The 22,463-nt window shown below is 40.6% G+C and overlaps 1 protein-coding gene across 4 annotated transcripts in view; it reads left to right on the top strand.

Moving 5' to 3' along the window:
- The window catches only part of MPHOSPH8 (M-phase phosphoprotein 8), a 90,745-nt gene that overhangs the window by 47,003 nt on the left and 21,279 nt on the right, over window positions 1–22,463 (top strand). The window contains exons 2-5 of one of the 4 annotated variants that reach the window (XM_054718716.1): window positions 6,587–6,740; window positions 8,572–9,417; window positions 10,505–10,598; window positions 21,933–22,190. In XM_054718716.1, coding sequence (XP_054574691.1) covers window positions 6,705–6,740; window positions 8,572–9,417; window positions 10,505–10,598; window positions 21,933–22,190 — 1,234 coding nt within the window. In that variant the 5' untranslated portion in view covers window positions 6,587–6,704. The remainder of the gene's footprint in view (window positions 1–6,586; window positions 6,741–8,571; window positions 9,418–10,504; window positions 10,599–21,932; window positions 22,191–22,463) is intronic. The other 3 variants (XM_054718714.1, XM_054718717.1, XM_054718715.1) reach the window with 3 other exon arrangements.

Genomic DNA, 22,463 nt, shown 5'->3' on the forward strand with positions numbered 1-22,463 from the left:
CTCTGTGGCTGTAGCCATCTTGGATGGGATTAATTTGCATACTCGCCCTGATTGGCTGGTGGACGTGGCTTGGCTGGTGGGTGTGGCTTATGTGGCGGAGTGGTGGTTAATTTACATATTACCCATTTTATTAGAGAGGATAGTTATGTGATAATCAGGCCCATTATTTTTTTCACCCTTTCCAAAAATACCTTTTTACTTTTAAAATATTAAGTAATCTGATAATAAATCTATATAATAAAAACCCAGTGGTCGTAACACCGTAATGACCAAAGACCGGTCACCAGGAGGTGCATTGATGGATCCCGCAGCGCCGGTGGGACTTGACAATGGGTCCTGTGGCGCCGGCAGGACTTGACGCTGAGTCCCTCAGCGCGCTGGGTCTGGGTCTCGCACAATTTTGCGCGCTAGGCCTCTAGTAATTTAATAAGTACAGTGGAACCTCGGTTTTCAAACTTAATTCATTCCACAGGGCTGTTGGAGAAGCAGTTTGTTTGAAAACCAAATCATTTTTTCCCATTAGGAATCATGTAAATTGAATTAATTCGTCCCAGACCCCCAAATGATTCAGTTTTTAAAACCTTTCTTAAATACAGTACATGTTTAACACAGTACTGTTGAACCTATAAATAAACACTTTTCTTTTTTTTTTTTTTTTTAATTTCTTTATTGATTAAGGTGTCACATATTTGTCCTCATCCCCCCATTCCCATCCCACCCCTCTCCCCACGCATGCCCCAATCCCCTGTTGAACTTAACCGTTGGATAGGCTTATATGCATGCATACAGGTCCTTTGGTTGAACTCTCCCCCTCCCCCCCACCCTCCCCCTCCCCTCCCCTATCCTCCCTCTGAGGCCCGATAGTCCGATCGATGCCTCCTTGCTTCTGGTTCTGTTCTTGTTCCTCAGTCTATGTTGTTCATCATTTCCTCTAGATGAACGAGATCATATCTTAAATTTATCAAACCAATCCCTACTAGCCTTAACCCTTTGCCTTGCTTTTTTCTCGATTCCTTTATTCTACTTGGGATTTAATTTTTTAAATACCCCAGATTTTACAAAGAGCGGCAGTAGAATAAAAAACTGGAGTTTCTTTTCATACAAACTTATTTATTTGGATTTTTTTATATTTCAAATTATTGTTGCTGCTACCGATGCAAACCGTGTCGAGTCACGCTCGACATCCGAGTGCAAAAGGTTAAACAAGTCACTGTCAACACTCATTCCAGGTTGTCTTTCAGGTGGTCAGTATGTGGCATCTTACCTTTTTGACATGTCATTGCCTCCAAATGCTGTCACCAGCCAAGTGCTTTTCATTTTATCCAAATCATCAGTGTTTCTTCTTCTTCAATTGTCTGTGATTGATCATTGTTTCTTTTTTTTTTTTTTAATTAAATTTAGAAGTCAAATCTGTCACCATATATTTGGTCCCCCTTTTCTCCCACCCCCTTTCCTCTGGCAACTACCACACTGCTGTTTGTGTTCATGAGTTTGTTTTATATCCCACATATGAGTGAAATCATATGGTTCTTAGCTTTTTCTGACTTACTTCACTTAGCATAATATTCTCAGGGTCTATCCATGTTGTTGCAAATGGCAGTATTTCATCCTTTCTTATGGTTGAAAAATATTCCATTTTTTAGATGTACCACATCTTCTTTATCCCATCCTCTATCACAGGACCTCTTGGTAGTTTCCATGTCTTGGCCACCATGAATAATGTGCAAGATCATTGTTTCTTTTTTTTATAAATCTTTATTGTTCAGATTATTACAATTGTTCCTCTTTTTCCCCTCATAGCTCCCCTCCACCCGATTCCCACCCCACCCTCTGCCCTTACCCCCCCACCCACTGTCCTCATCCATAGGTGTACGATTTTTGTCCAGTCTCTTCCGCACCCCCACACCCCTTTCCCCCCGAGAATTGTCAGTCCACTCCCTTTCTATGCCCCTGAATCTATTATATTCACCAGTTTTTTCTGTTCATCAGATTTTTTATTCACTTGATTTTTAGATTCTCTTGTTGATAGATATGTATTTGTTGTTCATAATTTTTATCTTTACCTTTTTCTTCTTCCTCCTCTTCTTAAAGAATACCTTTCAGCATTTCATATAATACTGGTTTGGTGGTGATGAACTCCCTTAGCTTTTTCTTATCTGTGAAGCTCTTTATCTGACCTTCAATTCTGAATGATAGTTTTGCTGGGTAGAGTAATCTTGGTTGTAGGTTCTTGCTGTTCATCACTTTGAATATTTCTTGCCACTCCCATCTGGCCTGCATAGTTTCAGTTGAGAAATCAGCTGACAGTTGTATGGGTGCTCCCTTGTAGGTAACTGTTTTTCTCTTGCTGCTTTTAAGATTCTCTCTTTGTCTTTTGCTCTTGGCATTTTAATTATGATGTGTCTTGGTGTGGTCCTCTTTGGATTTCTTTTGTTTGGGGTTCTCTGTGCTTCCTGGACTTGTAAGTCTATTTCTTTCACCAGGTGGAGGAAGTTTTCTGTCATTATTTCTTCAAATAGGTTTTCAGTATCTTGCTCTCTCTTCTGGCATTCCCATAATTTTGATGTTGGTATGCTTGAAGTTGTCCCAGAGGCTCCTTACACTATTTTCATATTTTTGGATTCTTTTTTCTTTTCTGGTTGGGTGTTTTTGCTTCTTTGTATTTTAAATCTTTGACTTGATTTTTGCGATCCTCTAGTCTGCTGTTGGATCTCTGTATATATTTTTTTTATTTCAGTCAGTGTATGCTTAATTTCTAGTTGGTCCTTTTTCATATCCTCGAGGGTATGGTTGAATTTATCGGCCTTTTCTAGGAAATTCTTGAAAAACCTTATAACCGTGGTTTTGAACTCTATATCCAGTCATTTGCTTTCCTCCATTTTTTTTATTTGTGACCTGTTTCTTTGTCTCTGCATTTTGGCTGCTTCCCTGAGTTGATAGAGTGGCTTTGTGTGCTAGGTGGCCTATAAGGCCCAGTGGCTCAGCCTCCCCAGTTACCTGAGGTGGACACTCTTGGTGCACCCCTTTGTGGGCTGTGTGCACAGTCTTGTTGTAGTTAAGGCTTGATTGTTGTTGGTATCACTGGGAGGAATTGACCTCCAGGCCAATTGGCTGTGAGGAGCAGCTGTGTCTACGATGGGAGAACTTCTGTGCTGGAGACACCCTTATGAGACAAGACTTGCTTCAGTGGGGCTTTGGTGCTCACTGAATCTGCCCCCTGAGTGTGTCCCTTATGGATCTGAGGAGTTGTAATCTGGATGATCCCACTCTGACCCCTGGGTACACTGGCTCTTGGATCTCCAAGGAGGTGCTAATTTAGCCTCTGCCTGAGGCCACACAGCAGGAGCTACGGAGAGATCTGAAGATTCCTCTTCTTTGTTTGGGGTTTGGAGGTTCCCAGATGAGGCCCAGCTGTGAAGCAGTGCAAGCTGCTACAGGGCTTGGGCCTTCTTTTGGATGTTCTGGGTCTCACTGACTCAGCTGCAGTTTGTTAGGTAAGTTTAGAATTCAAAGGACCAGGCCATTCATATGCAAAAGCCTCTGCGCTCAGCTTAGATGGGGCATAGTCTCAGCGGAGCAAACAGCAATGGCTTCCCGCCAGCCCTGCCCTAAGTGGCCCCTGGGCCTCAGTGTCCCGCGGTAATCGCTGCAAGCACCTCTGAGAGAAAGCCGCCCTCGAGTTCCGCCCGCTGCCAGACATTCCAGTTTCTCCCCGTATGAGTCTGGGTCCCCAGAGTCTTGCCCGGAACTGGAGTTCAGAGCAGTCAGGAGCTTTTGTCTCCCTCCCGATTGAGAAAGCCAGCCATGTACTCAGTTGCCAGCCCTCTCCGCGCAACTTTAACTTCCATAAAAAGTTGCCTCCATACCTCTGCTTTTACTTCCGCAGCTCCTCTGAGTCTCAGTGTGCTTTTCTCTTTCCTTCTAGTTGTAAAATTTCCACTCAGCCAGCCTTCCTTTGGTTCTGGATGATGTCCGTTTTGTCTTTTAGTTGTAGTTTTGAAATTGTTGTGCGAGGCAACAGTTCAGGTGTTTACCTATGCTGCCATCTTGGTTTCTCCTCAAAATCATTCTTTCACACCATTAGTAACATTAGCTCTCTTGGTGGCCTCATTCTGTTTTAAAATTGTGCTAATCGTCCATTTGCCAGCAAAAAAAACGCACAAAAGTATTCACAGCATGCCCTAGCCTGTTTGGCTCAGTGGATAGGGCGCCGTCCTGTGGACTGAAGGGTCCCGGGTTTGATTCTGGTCAAGGGCACATGCCGGGTTGTGGGCTCAATCCCCAGTGTGGGGTGTGCAGGAGGCAGCCAATCAATGGTTCTCTCTCATCATTAATGTTTCTATCTCTCTCTCCCTCTCCCTTTCTCTGAGGTCAATAAAAATATTTCTTTTAAAAATATTCGCAGCACAATATCTTGTGATGTTAACCATAAATTGACTCCTACTGGATCATTTTCTCCTTTGTTTGTGGCCTGAGAGATGCTTTTTGTCATACTGATATACAGTGGGAAAGGGTTGTCAGGTAAAAAACTGAAGCTTGTTCAACAAAAAGACATTTTTACCCATGAACTATTTTGTGGGGAACTGAATTGTTCGAGATTGGAGATGTTCAAGAACCAAGCTTTGACTGTAATCTTTGAAACTGTAAGAATCTCTTATTCCCCAACAACCTGTCACACCATCATTTTAAAATACTTGGATGATTTTTGCCTCAATTAGCTTTTACTGTGTTGGTTGCAAAATACTGATTTTTCTATTTGTTATTCTGAGTTTTTCAGTCAGTGTCTTATAAAAGGCAGCCCTTCTCTCTCAAGTTTTCTTAGTGTCAGTACACTCATGAAATCTTTTTAGTGAATGTGTTATGTGCATTCCTGTTGTTATTCATTTTAATGCTAAAATGGTTCCTAATTTGTCTAGTGGGAGCCCCTTCAATCCACCTCCTGTGTCCTTTTGATATTCCCTTGTCAGTTTTGAGTAAATCCTTGCTTTGCCATGAACTTTTCTGCTCCAGCTCTCATTCTCTAGAGGGGAATAGAGTTTAGAATAAGGTGACCAGATTTGAACATTGGTAAAGCGGGACACCATTGACCGGGGGGAGAGGGGGTTTTTGATTAAAAATTTGGTCTATATGGAGCAACAAAAATTTTCATAGAATGCAAAAATAGTATTGTAATATATTTTTTAAAATTTCAACATAAGTACAATTTACAAATATAACAAATAAAAAATTATGTATAGTATTATTTTATCCTTTGGCATATTTCTCACTTGAGTGAATTTTTTTTAGTAGATTGCTGTGGTTGTTTAAAAGGTCATGAATTTGCTGTAACATAAGTCGTGTCACTTTCAAGGCCGGCGCTAGACTTTTTGCCGCCACTATAAAATATAAATAATTCGAGTACTGTCTGCTAAATTCAAGAAAATTTATCTATTTATGTATTTATGAAATAAATAAATTACTTACCTAAATTATCTGAATAGCTGATTTGTAATGACATCACTTGTTTAACTAGCTTACTAGCACGCAGTACGATGTGTATCGTCTGAGAGACAGTTACAAAATGTTTTCGTCGTTGCCAATCCCAAAAAATGCCATGTTCATTAAGTCCAAACAATGGTGGTCGAATTCTAACAACTGATCAACAATGCGAACTTTGATAAGCAGTTCTCGATAATCAGTTCTCAACAATTATTTGTTATTATTAAAGTTTAACATTATAAAATTAACAAAAATAATATAAAACTCATATCCTGGCTAAATAGCCACATGGCCCCCGAAAACCGTATATTCCCTTCCCGTTCTCCCGCCATTCCCTAGCTTGTCATGCATTCTTTCCAAAAATCGGGACTTTATTAAAACACCGCGGGACACGGGACAAATTGTTAAAAATCGGGACTGACCCGCCAAAAATGGGACGTCTGGTCACCTTAGTTTAGAAGCCAAGATGTATTCACTGCTAGTAGGGTACCATTATTTCTACGCCCTTTAAGGAAAACGTACATCTTTGTTTTAAATCATAAATTAATATTGATATCTGTAATTTCAGTCCAACACTGCAATGCCCTCCTCTCATTCACATTGGTCATTGTTCTAGCTCCCTTTTTATACTCTGAGAATACTGGTTCCCATCAACATTATCTGTACTAATTTACTCAGTACAACAGTGATTAGGAATTAGCTTCAGATTTGTTACACCCATCTTACTGTAAAATTCCAAATTTAGATGCAGGTTTTTTTTGTACATACAAAATTCACTGAGGGTTTTTAGTGTTAAAGTTATTTGGGCTAATTATTTTGTTTGGTTATATTATCAATTTGGTAAACAGGTTCATTTATTTGTTAATTAGTACCTTTTTCTCCCTGTCTCCCAGTCCATACCTAATTTGAAGTACAGTTGATCCTTGAACAATATGGGTTTGAACTGCACAGGTCCATTTATGTGTGGATTTTCTCAATAAATATACCTTTAGCCCAGCCCTCCCTATTCTCAGTTTTCTCATTTATGGATTCAGCTGTGAGAGTCTGTGGATGTGAGGTCCTACTTGTATACATTGATCTATGCCATCTATATATATAATATATATAGATGCAAATAGGCTGAACGGCAGAACAACAGAACAACCAATCGCTATGACGTGTGCCAACTACCAGGGGGTGCGCGTGGAACATGGCATGCGTTGGCAGCAGGCGGCAGAGTGTGGAACATGGTGGGCATCGGCTGTGGCCAGATGGTGGAGCAGGTGAGCAGGGGCGCCAGACCAAGGCGGGGGGCTGATCACTGTCATCGGGGCGAGCCTCTGGTGGTTACTGAAAATTCTTTGCCCCGACGTGCTGCAGTCCCACCCGGCACTTGCACCCGCTGCCGGCGCCTGCCACCAGCCCCGATCACTTGTCACCGACAGTGGGTGCAAGCAGCAGCTGCTGGCCCCGATTGCCCCTGAGGGCTTCTCCACCTCCCCCTGCTCCTGAGGGGTGATCAGAGCAGCAGCTGCTGCTCGCACCTGCTGACAGCACCGGTTCTGCTTGCACCCTCTGCTGGCACCAGCCCCAATCGCTCCAGCAGGTGCAAGGGGGGCTGGCGCTGTCAGCTTATGAGAGTGGTGGCGCAGGAGCAGGGCTGCCAGCAGAGGGGACTGGGGTCCGTGGCAGGAGGGGCCAGCGGGGGCACAGAGGATGGGCCCAGACCCACCCCTGTGCCCACCACAGCTTGGCAGCCCACAGTTCCTTTCAAGGTGCACAAATTCTTGCACTGGGCCCCTAGTCCTATCTAATAAAGAGGGAATATGCAAATTGACCATCATGCTGTCACAAAGATGGTGGCACCCATAGCCACAAGATGGCGGCACCTTGTCCTTTCAGCCCCGCCGGTGGTGGTGGGGGGGGAGCAAGTGCACCGGACCTGCCCTCAGCCCCCCAGCCACCTAGGTCGGGCCCAAGGCGCAGGCAAGCCTCAGATGGCAGCTGCCCAGGGTCGGCCGAAGCTCGCGCCGCTGGCAGTGGCAGCAGCAGAGGTGTGATGGGGGTGTCGCCTTCCCCTGATCGCCAGGTCGCCTCCCACCCCTGAGGGCTCCTGGACTGTGAGAGGGGCAGGCTGGGCTGAGGAACACCCCCTCCCCCAGTGCATGGATTTTCATGCACCAGACCTCTAGTTTTATATAATAGACAAGCATTCATGGATCTTTTTATCTGTGGAGGTGGGGGTCCCCTGGATACTGAAGCACGACTATAAAGTTTTGATGGGTTCAAAGTTATATTCTAATTTGCAGGAGTCTGTGGCCCCACTCCCAACTCCTGAGTTGTTCAAGGATCAACTGTATATAACAAATCAGTTGTGGAGGTGAGATTTGGATGCCATCTTAGCTCATTCCATATGCAACAGTGAAGTTGAACAGCAAGTTTATGACCATTCTGGGACCTAAAATCTTAAAAAAATAAAACAAAAAAATTTTTTGGATTGGTAAATACTTTTTCGGCAACCAAGAAAGTCTGTACAAATTACTTGGTGTTTTGGAGTATTTTGAGGTTCAAATCATGTATGACCCCATTCCCTACCACCACCACCACCACCACTACCATCACCATACATAAGACTTTATTTTTGAAGTTGCTTTATTGTTTATTATTTTTTCTTTATTGATTTCAGAGAGGAAGGGAGAGGGGGAGATAGAAACATCAATGATAAGAGAGAATCATTGATCAGCTGCCTCCTGCACACCCCACACTGGGGATCGAGCTCTCAACCTGGGCATGTGCCTGACCGGGAATCGAACCTTGAACTCTTGGTTCATAGGGTTGACCTTTAGCTTCAGACCTTCAGCAATGCTAACAGTTTTGTTCTTCTGTATGTGTTTATCTATTTTCTTAAATTGAAGTTCATCATCACTACCAAGTCTTATTTGCTAAATCAGATATAAGTCATATTAAACAACTTCTGTTTAGGTAAGTAATTTTAAGGAGTTTAGAAATTGCTGGGGAGAAAAAAGACATTTCTACCATATATAATTAGTACTACTTTCCAATACCTTCTGAATTACTATGTTAATGAGTATTTAAATATTTTCTGTTTTATAGAGATTATCTTTAAATAATGACATATTTGAGGCAAACTCTGATAGCGATCAGCAAAGTGAGACAAAAGAAGATACTTCTCCAAAAAAGAAAAAGAAAAAATTAAGGCAGAGAGAAGAGAAAAGTCCAGATGATCTGAAGAAGAAAAAAGCAAAGCCTGGGAAACTAAAAGAGAAATCCAAACCAGACTTGGAGAACTCTGAAATTTCATTTTTTGATTTAAGGACAAAGAAAAGAATTTCAGAAGCCAAAGAAGAATTAAAGGAATCCAAAAAGCCCAAAAAAGATGATATAAAAGAAACTAAGGAACTAAAGAAAGTTAAAAAGGGTGAAATAAGAGATTTAAAGACTAAAATAAAAGAAGATTCCAAAGAAAACAGAAAAACAAGAAAAGAGAAATGTGTTGAATCTCAGTTGGACTCTGAATCAGATGTACTTAATGATCTCTCTTTTCAGGAGGGGGACAGTGAAAATTTACAGTCTGACAACAGAGAAGAGAAACTAAAGATTAAAAGTGGAAAAGACAAAGCAGGGCTAGATGCAGCTCAAGATGCTGTTCTAGATAAACACCTGGACAGCTCCGGAAGTGCTGATGAAGATGCTGATGTGAGAGGAAGGAGAAACAAAAAGAAACCCAGAAAGGCTGAGGAACTTAAAGAGAGCAAAAAGCTAGAAAACAAGAACCTTTCTTTAGAGAAGAAAAATGCACATAAAAAGCAGAGGAATCAAGATAAAAGCAGAAGTATAACTGAGTCAGATAATCTGACATTGGGAATGGCCCAGACACAAAAGAGCTCAAGGGTGGGTGGGGAAGAGAGGGGCCTTCGGTCCACTGACTCTGCTGGAGAAGTGAGTACTCCGGGAGGGTTTGGTTGAAGGACTATGTGTTAAAATCTTACAGGATAAGCAATATTCCCATCTAGCTAGCACTCTTTTGAGTGGCCAGGAAGTTTCACAAATAACGAGGAAACAGTGGAACTATAGGAACAATTTTCCTCCTGTTAGGGTGTTTAGTGTGCCTAGTAGCATTGCATTATAAAGCTTACAGCTTCATCAGTTGTCTTTTTTTAGCTTTTCACATCCTACTTCGTATTTCCCCCGTTGTCTTAAGAATCTACCACTTTTTACTCAAATAATAGTGCACAGAGTACACTAACAATTAAAAGTCTTTTCTTACAAAAATATATTACATAATTTGCCCCCTTATTTAAAAAGTTATTTTCATATGGATTTTCAAAATGAAACTATTTTACACATTATGAAGGTATTCACATATCAAGGGCTATAAAAGTGGTGAATTTTTTTCATTCATTATTCCCAGTTTTGTAGACTTAAGGAAATTATTTTTAAGGGAGAAAGAGTTATGTAGACAAATATATTTATAGTAGTGTTATCTTTACTAAAACCAGTCTGTCTAGCTATGAGGGAAATGATTAAGAAAATGTTGTATCAATTGGAGAACTATTATATATCCAGAAATATTAATCATGAGATCAAAAGTACAAAATTTTATGGTGAAGAAAACCATACATACATATGAACATAGTGATGTAAAAAAATCTATGCAATGTAAATTTTTTAAATGAATTTTAAACGACAAAGTTATCTGCAAAATTAGAACGCTCAGTAGGTAAGAATGTGCAGAAATACAAAGTCATGTTTGGTTAGTAGGATTGTAGGGCACCATTTTTTTTTTTTTAATTTTCTTTATTTTTGATAGTAAAAAATACTCAATATAGACTTGAGGAAATTGGTGTTGGGTTTCGAATTTGACGTTTTGTAAATTATTATTGAGAAATAATCTCGCTTGGGGAAGCAGTTTATATAAACAAGATTGGAATCATGAGAGTCAGGTGCTATGGCACTCAGAGGTGTTAGTGTCAGGTGGTATGAACGCATATGTTCCTGTTCTGGGTCTTACATGTTTCTCTTTCAGGAGAAAGAGACCAAAAAAAATGAACCCAAAGAAAAATATCAAAAAAGGCATGATTTGGACAAGGAAGGCCGCAAAGAGCCAAAGGGATTAAACAGTGAGTGTTAATTCTACTATTTACCATTTCCATCTTTTATACAAGGAATTAAATTTACTGTGGGATACTCTCTTTCTAATCTGCAATGTCACAGAACTGGAGATTTTATTATTTTTTAATCATTTTTTTTATTTTTCAGTTAGGTTGACACACATTATGATATTAGTTTCGGGTGTACAACCCATTGATTAGATATTATATAACTACTAAGTGATCATCCCAGTAAATCTCACAGCCATCTGACACCATACATTGTTAGTAGAATGCTATTGACTATATTCCTTATGCTGTACTTTCCATCCCCAAGACTATTTCGTAAAAACCAGTTTGTACTTTTAATCCCTTCACGTTTTTCACCCATTCCTCCAACCCCCCTCCCATCTTGGCAACCTTCAAAATGTTCTCTGTATCTATAAGTTTGTTTCTGTTCTGCTTGTTTGCTTATTTTGTTGTTTTGGATTCAACTGTTGATAGGTACATATTTATTGCCATTTTATTGTTCATTTTTTAAATCTTTTTTTTTCTTCTTCTTAAAGAAAACCCTTTAACATTTCATGTAATGCTGGTTTGGTGGTGAACTCCTTTAACTTTTTCTTGCCTGGAAAGCTCTTTATATGTCCTTCGATTCTAACTGATAGGTTTACTGGATAATCTTAGTTGTAGCTCCTTGCTATTTGTCACTTTGAATATTTCTTGCAACCTCCTTTCTGACCTGCGAAGTTTCCGTTGAGAAATCAACTGACAGTCTTATGGAAGCTCTCTTGTAGGTAATCAACAGTTTTTCTCTTGCTGCTTTTAAGACACTTTCTTTGTCTTGAACATTTTAATTATGATGTGTCTTGGTTTCGGCCTCTTTGGGTCATCTTGTTTGGGACTCAGCGCTTCCTGAACTTGTATGTCTATTTCCTTCAACAGGTTAGGGATATTTGCTATCTTTTGTTGTTGTTGTTGTTGTTGTTGTTGTTAATCCTCACCAGAGGATAGAGACATTGAGAGAGAGAGAGAGAGAGAGAGAGAGAGAGAGAGAGAGAGAGAGAGAGAGAGAGAGAAGAGAGAGAGAAACATTGATGCAAGAGAGACACATCAATTGGTTGCCTCCTGCACATGCCCTGACCAGGGCTGGGGATTTAATCTGCAGTTCAATTCCCGTGCCCTTGACTGGGAATCAATCCCACAACCCTTCAGTGCATAGGCTGAAGTTCTAAACACTTAGCCACATGAGCCAGGGCTGTCATTTTTTCAAATAGGTTTTTGATTTCTGATTCTCTTTTCCAATTGGTACTCCCATGATGCAAATGTTGGTATGCTTGAAGTTTTCTCAGAAGCTCCTTACACTATCTTCATATTTTTGGATTTTTTCTTTTTGTTGTTCTGATTGTTTTGTTGTTGTTGTTTGCTTTCTTGTATTCCAAATTGCTGCTTTGATTCTCATCATCATCTACACTACTGTTGATTCCTTGTAATTTTTCATTTCAGTAAATGTACCATTCATTTCTGACTGATTCCTTATTATGGTTTCTTTGTCCTTTTTCATGCTGTTGAAGTTCTCACTAAGTTCCATTGTTTTGAACTCTGTATTTGGTTGGTTGCTTGCTTCCATTTCATTTAGTTCTTTATCTGGAGATTGCCCTTGTTTTTTCATTTGGAACTCATTTCTTCGTCTCTGCATATATTTGTTTCTACGTATTAGAGCTGCTGTGTTTCCTGGACTTGGTAGAATGGCCTTTTGTAGTAGGTGTCCTGTAGGGCCCTGTGGCACACCTTCCTGAGTCACTGGAGCTGGGCACTCCAGGTGTGCTCCTGTCTGAGCTGTGTGCACTGTCCTGTTGTAGTTGAGTGTTGATTGTTTTTGGCCAATCAGAGGGATGGACTCCCAGGCCGATTGGCTGTGAGGCCCTGCTGCAACTACAGCAGAGCTGCTGCTGTGCAGGAATGGATCTTATGGAGCAGTACTTGCTTCAGTGGGGCTTTGATGTCCATGAGTCTTCCCCTTGAATGTATCACTTTTGGAGTTGGTAGGGTTGCAATCTGGTATGTTCTGCAGCTGTCCCCTAGATGCCCTGGCTCTGGAAATGTAAGGTCAGCCACCTGGCATTGAGCTATAGAGCGATCTGCAGATGGCTGCTACTTGTGTTGGGCTTGGAGGTGCCCAGGAGAGGCAAAGCTGTGAACCGAGGTTGGCTGTTGGTAGTGCTGAGCCTGAGGCCACTTAGCAAGAGGTATGGGATATGCAGAGGCCAGATGCTTCATGTTTGAAAGGTTTTCAGTAAGTTTGAAGCATGAGGCAAGAGAGGCCATTTGTATGGAAAAGCCACTGGAAATGGCTTGGGTGGGTCCACAAACTGGGTGTGATGGTGTCTCAGGGAATCACCAGTGTGTGGTAAAGAGTGTGAGCCAGGTTAATGGAGACTGAGATATGGCCTCTGCCAGCACTTTTCATTTGGGCAGAAAACTGCCCCCTCCCCTGCTCTTGCCCTCATGGCAGACAATTCAGTTCCTTTTCGTTAAGTCCCTGTTTCCTTTCAAGCTACTACCCCAGCACTGGAGCTTAAAGGGAGTGAGTTGGACTAAGTCTATACATGGATCCTTTAAGAGGAATTGCCTGGGATTCCAGCAGCCCTCCATCTCCCTCAGCCACAGTCCCTGGTGGTTTTTCCAGCCAGAAGTTATGGGGACTTCTCTTATATTTTTTATTTTTTTGTTAATCCTCACCTAGATTTTTTCCCCCGTTGAGTGGAAGGGAGAGAGAGAGAAACATAATCAATGTGAGAGAGACAAATAGATTGGTTGCCTCCCACACATGTCCTGACCAGGGCTGGGGATCAAACACATGACCCTTCGGTGTGCGGGCTGACCCTCTAACCACTGAACAACACTGGCCAAGGCCCAATTTTATTAATTTATTTTCAGAGAGAGAGAAACGTTGATTTATTGTACCACTTATTTATGCAGTCATTGGTTGATTCTTGTATGTGCCCTGACCAGGAATCAAACCTGCATCCTTGGCATATTGGGATGATGCTCTAACCAACTGAGTTACTAAGTCAAGGCCATCCCTCCCCTGGCCATGCCTCCCAATTTTAAACCGCCACAGCTGGGTGTGGCCCAAGCCTGTTCCGTGTATCTGCCCCTTTTTCGGTTATTATGTCAGATCTAGTGCTTTGACAGTCTTCTTTTCACTTTTATCTTTAGTTAAAAGTTGAACCAGCTGGTGTGGCTCAGTGGTTGAGCATCGACCTATAAACCAGGAGGTCAGAGTTTGATTCCTAGTCGAGGCACATGCCCCGGTTGCGTGCTCAATCCCCAGTGTGGGGCATGCAGGAGGCAGCTGATCAATGACTCTCTCATTGATATTTCTGTCTCTCCCTCTCCCTTCCTTTCTGAAATTAATAAAAATTTATTTAAAAAAAAAAGTGTGAAGTTTCACATGCATCAGCTAAATTTTTTTTCCTCTTTTTTTTATTAAGGTATTATATGTGTACATATCTTATCATTGCCCCATTACACCCCACTCCCATACATGCCCTCACCCCTCTGAGTTTTGTGTCCATTGGATATGCTTATATGCTTGCATACAAGTCCTTCGGTTGATCTCTTATCTCCCCCACCTCTTCCTAACCTTCCTGCTGTAATTTGACCTTCTGTTTGATGCTTTACTGTCTCTGTATCTATCTTTTTGTTAACAGCTTATAATTTTCTTTATTATCCATAGATGAGTGAGATCATGTGGTATTTTTCTTTCATGGACTGGCTTATTTCACTTAGCATGATGTTCTCCAATTCCATCCAGGTTGCTGCAAATGGTAGGAATTCCTTCTTTTTTATGGCAGCATAGTATTCCATTGTGTAGATGTACCACAGTTTTCTGATCCAGTCATCTGCTGACGGGCACCTAGGCTGTTTCCAAATCTTAGCTATGGTGAATCGTGCTGCTATGAACATAGGGGTGCATATATCCTTTCTGATTGGTGTTTCTAGTTTCTTCAGATATATTCCCAGGAGTGGGATTACTGGGTCAAATGGGAGTTCCATTTTCAGTTTTTTGAGGAAACTCCATACTGTTCTCCACAGTGGCTGCACCAGTCTGCATTCCCACCAGCAGTGTACTAGTGTTCCTTTTTCTCCACACCCTCGCCAACACTTGTCATTTGTTGATTGTTGATAATAGCCATTCTGACGGGAGTGAGATGGTACCGCATTGTCATTTTGATTTGCATATCTTGGATAATTAGTGACTTTGAGCATGTTTTCATGTGTCTCTTGGCCTTCTGTCTTCTTTCAAAAAGATTCTATTTAGGTTCGTTGCCCATTTTTTTATTGGATCATTTATCTTCCTTTTATTAAGTTGTATGAGTTCCCTGTAGATGTTGGAGATTAAACCTTTATCAGTGATAACATTTGCAAATATGTTCTCCCATAGAGTGGGCTTTCTTGTTGTTTTGTTGATAGTTTCTTTTGCTGTAAAAAAGCTTTTTATTTTGATGTAGTCCCATTTGTTTATTTTCTCTTTAGCTTCCATTGCCCTAGGAGCACTATCAGTGAAGAAATTGCTCTGGCATATGTCTGAGATTTCTCTGCCTGTGGATTCCTCTAGTATTTTTATGGTTTCCCGTCTTATGTTTAAGTCCTGTATCCATTTTGAGTTTATTTTAGAGTATGGTGTAAGTTGGTGATCTAGTTTCATTTTTTTGCATGTATCTGTCCAATTTTCCCAACACCATTTATTGAAGACACTGTCTTGACTCCATTGTATGTGCATGCCTCCTTTGTCAAATATTAATTGAGCATATTGGTTTGGGTTGATACCTGGATTCTCTATTCCATTGATCTCTATGTCTGCTCTTGTGCCAGTACCATGCTGTTTTGAGAACAGTGGCTTTGTAATACAGCTTGAGGTCTGGTATTGAGATCCCTCCTACTTTATTCTTCTTTCTCAGGATTGCTGTGGCTATTCGGGGTCTTTTTTTTATTCCAGATGAATTTTTGGAGAGTTTTTTCTAAGTCTGTGAAATATGCCATTGGTATTTTAATGGGGAGTGCATTGAATCTATAGATTGCTTTGGGTAGTATGGACATTTTTTTAAAAATATATTATTGATTTTTTACAGACAGGAAGAGAGAGGGATAGAGAGTTAGAAACATCGATCAGCTGCCTCTTGCACACCCCCTACTGGGGATGTACCTGCAACCAAGGTACATGCCCTTGACCGGAATTGAACCTGGGACCCTTGAGTCCGCAGGCCGACGCTCTATCCACTGAGCCATACCGGTTTCGGCAGTCCGGACATTTTAATGATGTTGATTCTACCAATCCATGAACATTGTATGTTTTTCCATCTGTTTACGTCTTCCTCTACCTCTTTTTTCAGTGTCCTGTAGTTTTCCGCATATAAGTCCTTAGTTAAGTTTATTGCTAGGTATCTTAATTTTTTTGGTGTGATGGTAAATGAGATTGCTTTTTTAGTCTCTCTTTCTGTAAGTTCACTATTGGTGTATAGAAAGGCCATAGATTTCTTGACGTTAATTTTGTATCCTGCTACATTGCCAAATTCATTTATTGAGTCTATTAATTTTTTGATGGAGTCTTTTGGTTTTTTTTATGTACACTATCATGTCATCTGCAAATAAGGATAGCTTTGCTTCTTCTTTTCCAATTTGGATGCCTTTTATTTCTTCTTTCTTGTCTGATCGCAATGGCTAATATTTCCCGTATATGTCAAACAGGAGTGGTGAGAGTGGGCATCCCTGTCTTGTTTCTGTTCTTAGGGGAAATGGTTTTAGTTTTTGTCCATTAAGTATGATGTTTGCTGTGGGTTTATCATATATAGCTTTTATTATGTTGAGGTATGATCCTTCTATTTCCACCTTGTTGAGAGTTTTTATCAAGAAAGGGTGTTGGCCGAGACCGGTTTGGCTCAGTGGATAGAGCGTCGGCCTCCGGACTCAAGGGTCCCAGGTTCGATTCCAGTCAAGGGCATGTACCTTGGTTGCGGGCACATCCCCAGTGGGGGGTGTGCAAGAGGCAGCTGATCGATGTTTCTAGCTCTCTATCCCTCTCTCTTCCTCTCTGTAAAAAATCAATAAAATATATTTAAAAAAAAAAAAAGAAAGGGTGTTTGATTTTGTCAAATGCTTTTTCTGCATCAATTGATATGACTGTGATTTTTGTCTCTCAGTTTGTTGATGTGATGTATCACATTTATTGATTTACGGATATTGTACCATCCTTGCATTCCTGGGATAAATCCTACTTGGTAATGGTGTATGATCTTTCTGATGTACTGCTGGAGCCGATTTGCTAGAATTTTGTTGAGGATTTTGGCATCTATGTTCATGAGGGATATTGGCCTGTAATTCTCTTTCATTGTGTTGTCTTTATCTGGTTTTGGTATTAGGGTGATGCTGGCTTCATAGAAGGAGCTTGGAAGTGTTCCTTCTTCTTGAATTTTTTGGAATAGTCTGAGGAGGATAGGCTTTAGTTCTTCCTGGAATGTTTGGTAAAACTCTCCTGTGAAGCCGTCTGGCCCCGGGCTTTTGTTTGCTGGAAGCTTTTTGATGACTGTTCTAATTTCTTCCATAGTTACTGGGCTATTGAGCTGTTTAGATTCTTCCTGATTGAGATTTGGAAGGTTATATTTTTCTAGGAATATGTCCATTTCCTCCAGGTTGTCCAGTTTGTTGGAATAGAGTTGTTCATAGTATTTTGAAACAGTCCTTTGTATTTCAGCGGGGTCTGTTGTTATTTCGCCTCTTTCATTTCTGATTTTGTTTATTTGGGTCCTCTCTCTTTGTTTCTTGGTGAGCCTGGCTAAAGGTTCATCAATCTTGTTTATTCTTTCAAAGAACCAGCTCTTGGTTTTGTTGATCTTTTGTTTTTTGTTTTTGTTGTGTTTGTTTTGGTCTCTATGTCATTTATCTCTTCTCTGATCTTTATTATTTCCTTCCTTCTGCTTACACTGGGCTTTTCTTGTTGCTCTCTTTCTAACTCTTTGAGTTGTAGGGTTAGGTGATTTATTACCGTTGCTTCTTGTTTTTTGAAGTAGGCTTGTAGAGCTATGAACTTCCCTCTCAAGACTGCTTTTGCTGTGTCCCATAGATTTTGGATTGTTGTGTTTTTGTTGTCATTTGTTGCCATGAAATTTTTTTTTTCTTCCTTGATGTCCCTGGTAACCCAGTCATTGTTTAATAGCATGCTGTTTAGTCTCTATGTGTTTGATTTCTTTGGATTGTTTTTATTGTAGTTGATTTCCAGTTTTATGCCACAGTGATCTGAGTAGATGCTTGATATGATCTCTATCTTCTTGAATTTGGATAGACTTTGCCTATGTCCTAACATATGGTCTGTCTTTGAAAATGACCCATGTGCACTTGAGACGAATGTATATTCTGTGGCTTTGGGGTGAAATGTTCTGAAGATGTCAATTAATTCCATCTGGTCTAGTGAGTCATTTAGTATCGATGTTTCTTTGCTGATTTTTTGTTTAGAGGATTTGTCCAGTGGTGATAATGGTGTATTAAAGTGTCCTACTATGATTGTATTGCTGTCAGTCTCTCCCTTGATATCCTCCAGGAGTTTTTTTATGTATTTGGGTCCTCCTGTATTGGGTGCCTATGTGTTTACCAGAGTTATTTCTTCTTTTTGGATTGCTCCCTTTAGTATTATGAAGTGGCCTTCCTTATCTCTTGTTATGTCCTTCACTTTGAGATCTAATTTGTCAGATATAAGTATTGCTACCCCAGCTTTTTTTTTTTTTTTCATTTCCATTTGCCTGGAAAACTTTTTCCATCCCTTCACCCTCACTCTGTGTGTGTCTTTTTTTCTGAGGTGGGTTTCTTGCAGACAGCAGATATATGGGTCTTGTTTTCTTATCCAATCTGTTACCCTATGTCTTTTGATTGGAGCATTTAATCCATTTACATTTAAAGTTATTATTGATAGGTACTTATTTGTCGCCATTTTTATTCTATACTCCTGTGTTTCTTCTTTGCTTTCTAGTTCTTTTTTGTTTGTTTGTTCTTTTTTTTTTTTTACAGCAGACCCTTTAGCATTTCTTGCATTGCTGGTTTGGTGGTGATAAATTCCCTTAGCCTTTTTTTGTCTGTGAAGCTTCTGATTTCACCTTCAATTTTGATTGATAGCCTTGCTGGGTACAGTATTCTTGGATTGAGACCCTTCCCTTGCATGACTTTGTATATTTCATTCCATTCCCTCTGGCCTGACGAGTTTCTGTTGAGAAATCAGTTGCTAGTCTGATGGGGGTTCCTTTGTATGTAACTTTCTGTCTCTCTCTGGCCGCTTTTAAGATTTATACTTTGTCGTTGGTGTTTGCCAATTTAATTATAATGTGCCTTGGCATTGGTCTTTTGGGGTTCATTTTGCTTGGGACTCTGTGAGCTTCTTGGATTTGTGTGGGTTTTTTATTCTCTATATCAGGAAAGTTTTCTGTCATTATTTCTTCAAACAGGTTTTCTATTCCTTGCTCAGTTTCCTTTCCTTCTGGAACCCCTATTATGTGGATGTTGTTTTGTTTTGTGTTGTCCCAAAGTTCCCTTAGGCTCTCCTCCTGCTTTTTCATTTTCTTTCCTAGAAGCTGCTCTCCTTGTGTATTTTTTCCCATCTTGTCTTCTAGCTCACTGATGCGGTCCTCTGCTTCTTCTAGTCTACTCTTGATGCTTTCTATTGAGTTCTTTACAGCAGCGATGTCATTTTTCATTTCTTCTTGGTTCTTCATTTCCTCTTGGTTCTTACTCATATTGTTGAATTTGTCTTCCATTCTTTTCAGCCACCTTATGACCATTTCTCTGAATTCTTTCTCTGATAGGTTGCTGGCCTCTAATTCGTTTAATTCCTTTTCTGGTGATGCTTGCTTTTCTTTCTTATGCAGGCTGTTTCTTTGTCTCCCCATGGTCTCTCTTCTCCAGATGTCTGGTTATGTAGTTCTCTTTCTCCTGCGTTGATTTAAAGGCACAAAATACAGCACAACCAGGTACAGCACACAAGGCACTGAACAGCGATATATTCGTGATATTATTAATCTCCAATAAAGGTGACCACCAGAGAAAGGTAAATTAGGGGATAGGAGAGAAAGAAGAGTAAAATGAAAGTAAGGGGGAAAAAAAAGGGGGGGAGTGTCAAAAATGAAATTGGTGAAATGAGAAAAAAGAATAAGTGAGACTAGAACAAGACTAAGAGAGAAAAGAGGAACAAACTATATAAATGGGGAGAAAACTCCAATAGAACAACCACTGATCACAGCAAATGCCAGCAACAAGTATCTGGTGATTAATACAACCTACAATACCAACTAATATCAAGCGAGGTAAGGGATAACAGAAGTAAAAAACAAACAAAAACACAGCAAACAAAAAAAATAAGCAAAACAATCTCACAAAAAAGCATAAAAATTCAATATAATCAACATTCAAGCAAACAACAACTAAAGGACAGAGAGAAAAACTTTTTTTTTTTTTTTTTAAGACAGTGAAGAGAGGTGTGTATGGACTTGGAGCAGGGGATTGGAGATTAGATATATAGGTAGGGTGAAATTTTAGCTGGGGGTAAACAGAAAGAATAGGGAAAATCTAGAGCAGGAAAGGGTTAAGATAAACAGGACACCAAAAGGGGAAAGGTTAGGCAGAGAGTGATGGCATAAAGAAAGAGTTGAGGTAGAATAAAACGATGGTGAAGGAAAGGCGAAAATAGACTGTAGAACACTAATCCCAAAGTAAAATAAAGAGAAAATAAAATGACACTTTAAAAAATAGTAATAAAAAAGACCCAAAAATAAATATGATAAAAAAGGTAAAATAGTAGTAGTAATAATGTTGATTGCAAATAAAAATGTAATAATTAAAAAGGTAAAATCAAGTGAGGAAAAAAGAGAAAAAATAGTTTCTTAAGTAAATAATGCAAAAAATGAAAATTAAAAAAATTTAAAATTTATAAAAATTAAAAAAAATGTGCAGTAGTGAAGGTCATTCACTTCCTCTGTCGTTCTGTTTGGCACGCCTGTTTCCCAGTCCGGACAGTGTTGCATTTCACTGCTCCTCAGTGTTGTAATTCAGTCTTGATTTTTAAGCAGGGGGTGTCTTAATTTCTGGTGTTCCTTTATTTTTTATTATTAGACCAGAGTCAATTTGTGATTCAGCCTCTGAGTGGCAGTGTTTCTGGGTTGACTTCCAGGACTCTAAGGCCTCTCTAACCTTTTTTCTCTGTGGCACTCAATACCGGTTTGCAGAGGCTGGTGGGCAAGTTCAAGCCGACTGCACACCCCTGAAACTCCCAGTCTGTCCCTCCGCGTCAGACCAAAACCGGTTGCTCTTTAGAGATTCCCCCCTGTTAGCAGCTCTGAGGCCCCCTTCCACAATCACGGATCACACCGGCCCCAACAGCCACGGACCTCTCCCGGCTCAGACCTCCCTGGTCATCCTGCTCCCATCGTGCGCACACGCGGGAGGGCGTTTCTCTCTCCGGCAGGGACTAGAACCTCACCCTATCCCTGGAGAAGTCTGACCTTTCCGTGGTGGAGTGAAGAGCGCCTTTGAGTCCAAGCATTCGCGCCTCCTGGGATCGGTGCTCTGGGGCAAACAGCTGTTGGGCGGTCGTCGCAGTTGTTGATTTTCAGGCCTCGGACAAAGTTCACCTTCCCTTTCAAGATGGCGAGGTTTCGCTGTCTGTGCCCGTAGCTCCGGGAGGGGACCCAGCCGCTGTGGGGGCTGCCCTGTCAGGGGAACCCCGTCCAGCATTCCCCCACCTTCTCCTGGCGTTCAGCTGTCCCTCAGCTTGATAACAAACACTCCCCGTGCGACCCTCAGCTGTTCTCTCTTTCGGCTCCAGGACCAGGCTGGGAACACATCTGTCTATTCTGCCGCCATTTTCTCCTCCCAAAAACCATCAGCTAAATTTTACCAGGTGCACAGTCAGTGTACTGGCATGGTACCCTCCCATTTCCCTACTCACCCCAGAGAGCATTGTGTACAAGGTTAGCTTCAGGATACAGCTGTAGGCAGTTGTCTAAGGAGGACAGTTGGTGGCATGACTGGGGTTATTTTGAGGCTGACTGTCTTGTCAAAACTGGGAATGGTTCATAGCAGTGGAAAACAGCCATTCACTTTGGATGTCAACCCTTTCTAAGCATTGAGCAGCCAATAGAAAGACCAATTGAAACAGCTTCATGGGTTTGATAGTACAAACCTAATGATGCTTTAGAACCAAGGTAGATATTAGTAAAAATTAAGAAAATGTCTGTTTCTTTAACACAAACCCAGATTTTCTTTTGATTACAATAAAAATTGTGGTTCCTATTTATTACCATTTTTATTTTTCCCCACTAGCATTTAAGGAAATCAGAAATGCATTTGATTTGTTTAAATTAACTCCAGAAGGAAAAAATGATTTTCCTGAGAATAATCAGAAAAGAGAAGAAACACCACTGGATTGTAATTTTGCAGAAGATCACAAAGCCAAGGAAAACAATCAGGTACTTAAAGAAAGGAGAAATACAAGAGATGAGGCTGACACCTGGGCATATATAGCTGCAGAAGGTGATCAGGATGTTCTAGATGGTATGTGCCCAGCCGACGAGAATACTGGTGAGTGTGTTTGCAGTCAGTTTGCATATTTTTTCAGGATAGTATGATTTCACTCACCTCATTTTTTCCCATTGTAACTCAAGATCAGAAAATAAAGGCATAGACAATTTTGTTTCAATTTCCTGAATAAACAGCTTTTTATATTGAAGACTTAGGCCATTCTGTGGTTTTTAAATAGACCACACAAATGTTTTATAAGACCCTGTGATGTGACCAGAACATTTTAAAATTGTACAAATTTCAGGTGTTCTGTCTTTACCACTCGTGCAAAAT

Source organism: Eptesicus fuscus, chromosome 7 (genome assembly GCF_027574615.1).
Source record: "Eptesicus fuscus isolate TK198812 chromosome 7, DD_ASM_mEF_20220401, whole genome shotgun sequence".
Classification (NCBI taxonomy): Eukaryota; Metazoa; Chordata; class Mammalia; order Chiroptera; family Vespertilionidae; genus Eptesicus; species Eptesicus fuscus.